This window comes from Emiliania huxleyi (assembly GCF_000372725.1).
Source record: "Emiliania huxleyi CCMP1516 chromosome Unknown EMIHUscaffold_2006, whole genome shotgun sequence".
In the NCBI taxonomy this organism is placed as follows: domain Eukaryota; phylum Haptophyta; order Isochrysidales; family Noelaerhabdaceae; genus Emiliania; species Emiliania huxleyi.
Genome location: NW_005200593.1, coordinates 1 through 3,412, shown reverse-complemented (window position 1 = coordinate 3,412; position 3,412 = coordinate 1). Strand labels below are relative to the sequence as shown.

The 3,412-nt window shown below is 65.7% G+C and overlaps 1 protein-coding gene across 1 annotated transcript; it reads right to left on the bottom strand.

The window, feature by feature from the left end:
- Positions 1 to 2,052: 2,052 nt before the first annotated feature.
- Positions 2,053 to 3,387, bottom strand: EMIHUDRAFT_253973 (hypothetical protein; the record flags this gene model as incomplete). Its single annotated transcript, XM_005781475.1, has 1 exon — positions 2,053 to 3,387. A coding segment is annotated over one exon (1,335 nt), but the record flags the coding sequence as incomplete, so codon positions are not given.
- Positions 3,388 to 3,412: the final 25 nt, after the last annotated feature.

The window sequence follows — 3,412 nt, the reverse complement described above, 5'->3', positions numbered from 1 at the left end:
AACTTGTGTATGCCGGGCGTGTCGAGCATGTGTATCGCGCGCCTACAACGGCACCATGTATGCGGCGGCCAACATGGTCTGTGCACGAGCCTGTGGCAAGCTCGTGCTCGGTGACAAGGCGAACCCTCAGACGACTTTCCATCTCAACGAGGGGCACGTCACCGACATGTGTGAGATCGGCGGGGACCTGCAGTCCCAGCGCGATGTCCACTACGAGATCAAGGTGCCTAGCGCCCTCACAAAGACGAGGCAGGCTGGGCAGGGCTCGGCGGCACACGGCGGATGCTGTGCGTCACTGGGCCACAAGTTTGGTTTCGGCAACACCCTCGACCAAACCTTGCTCAAGGTTCTTGGGTGCAAAGAGCGCGGCCACAAGTCACAGGGCCCGCTCGTCCATGCGACCGGCAAAGGCTGGGTCAAAGAGCACAAGGGACAGTACTACGACGCGCTCCATGTCAAGAACGGAATCGTCAAAATTTGCCTCGTCGAAAGCCAGGGCGGCATCGCGCCGCCAACCAAGAGAATCATCTTCAACTTCGCCAAAGAGGTCGGCAGCCCGAGCGCCGTCGACCGCACCGACTACGGCACAGCCTCCGGCAGCGCCCGGGGCTTCGCCCAACACCACTCGCAACAGCTCTCGCGCGCCGCCGTCAGTGGCGACGCGCAAAACATCAACAACGCTGCTCGCAACATGCGTGTCGCGCACTCATTCATGACCGGTCTCAATGCCCCACCCCCCTGCGCGCGGGCCTTCTAAGCCCGCGGGTAGTCCCCCCCCATCCCCAGGGCCTCCAGGGCTCGCACCTCAACCTCTCACAGGCCAGCGCACAGCGCCATAGGAGGTATTTTCTTCTCAATAACAAGGCTGTGAATACTTACTTCCTGAAGTAACTTCATGGTTCAGATAGACACCAGATCTGCGCGTCTCAGAGGGCGGTACCCTCTGTGCCAAGAGAGGCCATCCACGAGCGGCTCGCAGAGGGTACCTGGGCCGACCCTCTGAAGGCCTGTGCCCCCAAGCCAGCCTCTCTCAGCGCAGCCTCTGAGGCTACGGGACCCTCTGAGACGCCACAAGGCAAGCCCCGCGAGGCCGCTCCTCAGAGGGAGTTTTCAGCGGTATTTCAAGTCTGTCGTGATCCCCCACCAAGCAGCGAGAACCCCCCCCAGCAGGCCCAGCTTCCATTGGTTTCGGAATACCTCAAGTTCGATCGAGTTCACTAGGACGCCGCGGCGCCTCATGGCCAAGCTGGAGCAGGGGACGGATGTGGAGATCACTACCTCCTCCTCGGGCGGCCGCTCCAAGCACATCCTCACTCAAGTTGACGGGTCGGCGGCGCCGCTGGCCGCGCGAAGCTGTCGCACGCGCAGGGCTCGGCGCGGGCGCTGTGTGTGTGGGCGAGCCTGCAGCAGCAGCAAGCGTGTGTGGTGCCGGGCGCTCGAAGCGTATAGAATAGCGCCTTAGTCAATGCTCGCTGCTTCCGCCCCCTCCCCGCCCTCCCTGGTCAGCGCCGTTCGTGGAGGGCTAGGCGCTCCGGCCTCCGCCCGGGGCTCTCGCCTCTGTCTCTCGAGCTCTGTCTGCCGAGAGGGGGCTACCCTCTGAGGTCAACGCCCTCTGTGCCGCGCCAAGACAGACCCTCGGCCGGGGACCCTCTGAGGCCAAAATCAGCCAAGAGAGGCCACAGAGGCGGCACAGAGTCAGAGTCAAAAACCCTCTGTGCCGCCAAGCAAGCCAGGGGTCCGACCCATCCTCAGAGGGGGTTCTGAGGCCTCAGAGCGTCTACAACCCCCTAGTTATACATCACGCAAAGAAAAAATAAAGGAGCTGCGTGGCGGTGCCGTCCTTCTCGGTTGTCCGTTTTCTTTCTCTCTTTTCTCAGGGTGTATTTCCGTAAGCTTTTCAGATATTGCTTCTCACGTTATATCATCTTTCGTGATCCAATGCTTCTTCTTGCATCAGTCGTGAAATCTCCGCGGATAGCCTAGTGTGACGCCCAGCGAGGGGCGTGCCTCTCCATGACCGTACCGCCCACGCACCCGACGGTGCGTGGAGCACTATAGCCCCCCTTCTAGCGGAGTGCACCCGTAGTGGCCGCGGCCCTCTCGCACTCCAAAACGCAGGTAGTGTCTTCTGAGAGCGACGACCTGGCAGATTCCGCCCGGGCAAAATTTCGCACGGAGATCCGCGTTGCGTGCAGCGTAGCACGTCGCGGCCTCCCGTTGGCGTTTCCGGCGGGCCTCCTGCTCGACCGGAGCTTCGGAGCAGCCGTAGGAGCGGTTCTCTCTCCGCCCGCTGTCCAGGTAATGACGATGGAGTGCGTCGCTCTTTCCGTCGCAGTCGCCGGACCCGCACAAAAGAGCGCGGACGTCCGCGTAGCGCGCGGCGTAGCACGCCGCGGCCGCGTCGCGCATTTCCTCGTGCAGGATCGCGAGGGCCTCGACCGGTGTTTGGCCGCACCCGAAGAAGCGACCCTCGCTTTGCCCGCGGCTCCGGTAGTGGCGATGGAGCGCGGCGGCCTTCCCGTCGCAGCCGCCGGCGCCGCACGCGAGCGCGCGGGCGTCCTCGTAGCGCGCCGCGTAGCACGCCGCGGCCGCCTCGATCGCTCTCGCGGTCGCCGACGGATCTGATGGCTGCACACTCCGTCGGCACGCCTGGTGGCTGTGGAAGACGCCGTGGGATTGGGCTCGGCAGAGGTTTGGTTGAGATCCGGCCGCCCAGAGCGTCGCACCGCCGCTCCGGGTCGCGGCGTCCAGGGCGAGCGTGGTCCGCGCCTCGGCGATGTCCCGGACGAATTCCGGCCTGGACGAGCGGCCGCCCCGCCAGCCGCTGTGGTTGATCGCGTCGACCCGCGCGGCGAGCACGTCCGTGTTCAAGAAGTACTCCGTCGGGATCGACGACCACTTGGGGTACGAATTGGGGAGCCTGCACACCCACGCGACGAGGCTCGAGCGGGCGTCGGCCATGCGCGCCGCGAGCGGGGCGGGGTCCAGGAATAACACGTCGGGGTTCGCCCGTACGACCCACTCGTAGCCGCCCAGCCACGCCTCGCGCGCCGCGACCAGCAGGGGCGCGATCGCGCCCGCCTGGTGGCCCGGGTTCCACCGCGTCCACGCGAGGCTCACGTTCCGGTTCGGCAGGCGCCGCAACGCGTCGACCCACGGGGACGCGCGGGGTTCGGCGATCTGCGTTTCGCCGTCGCCGGGAGCCTTGAACCTGGTCCGGTCGGACGCGAGGCAGCCCACGTAGAGGAGGACGTCCGCCGCGGCGAGGAGCCGCGTGGCGCCGAGCGCGCGCGGCCAGCAGGACTGGAGGTAGACGAGGTGGCACTTCGCGCACGCGGTCGTCAGGAAGACGAGGACCGTCGCCGGCGGCGCCGAGGCGGCGTCGCCCTTGACGTCGCGGAAGACGGCGAGC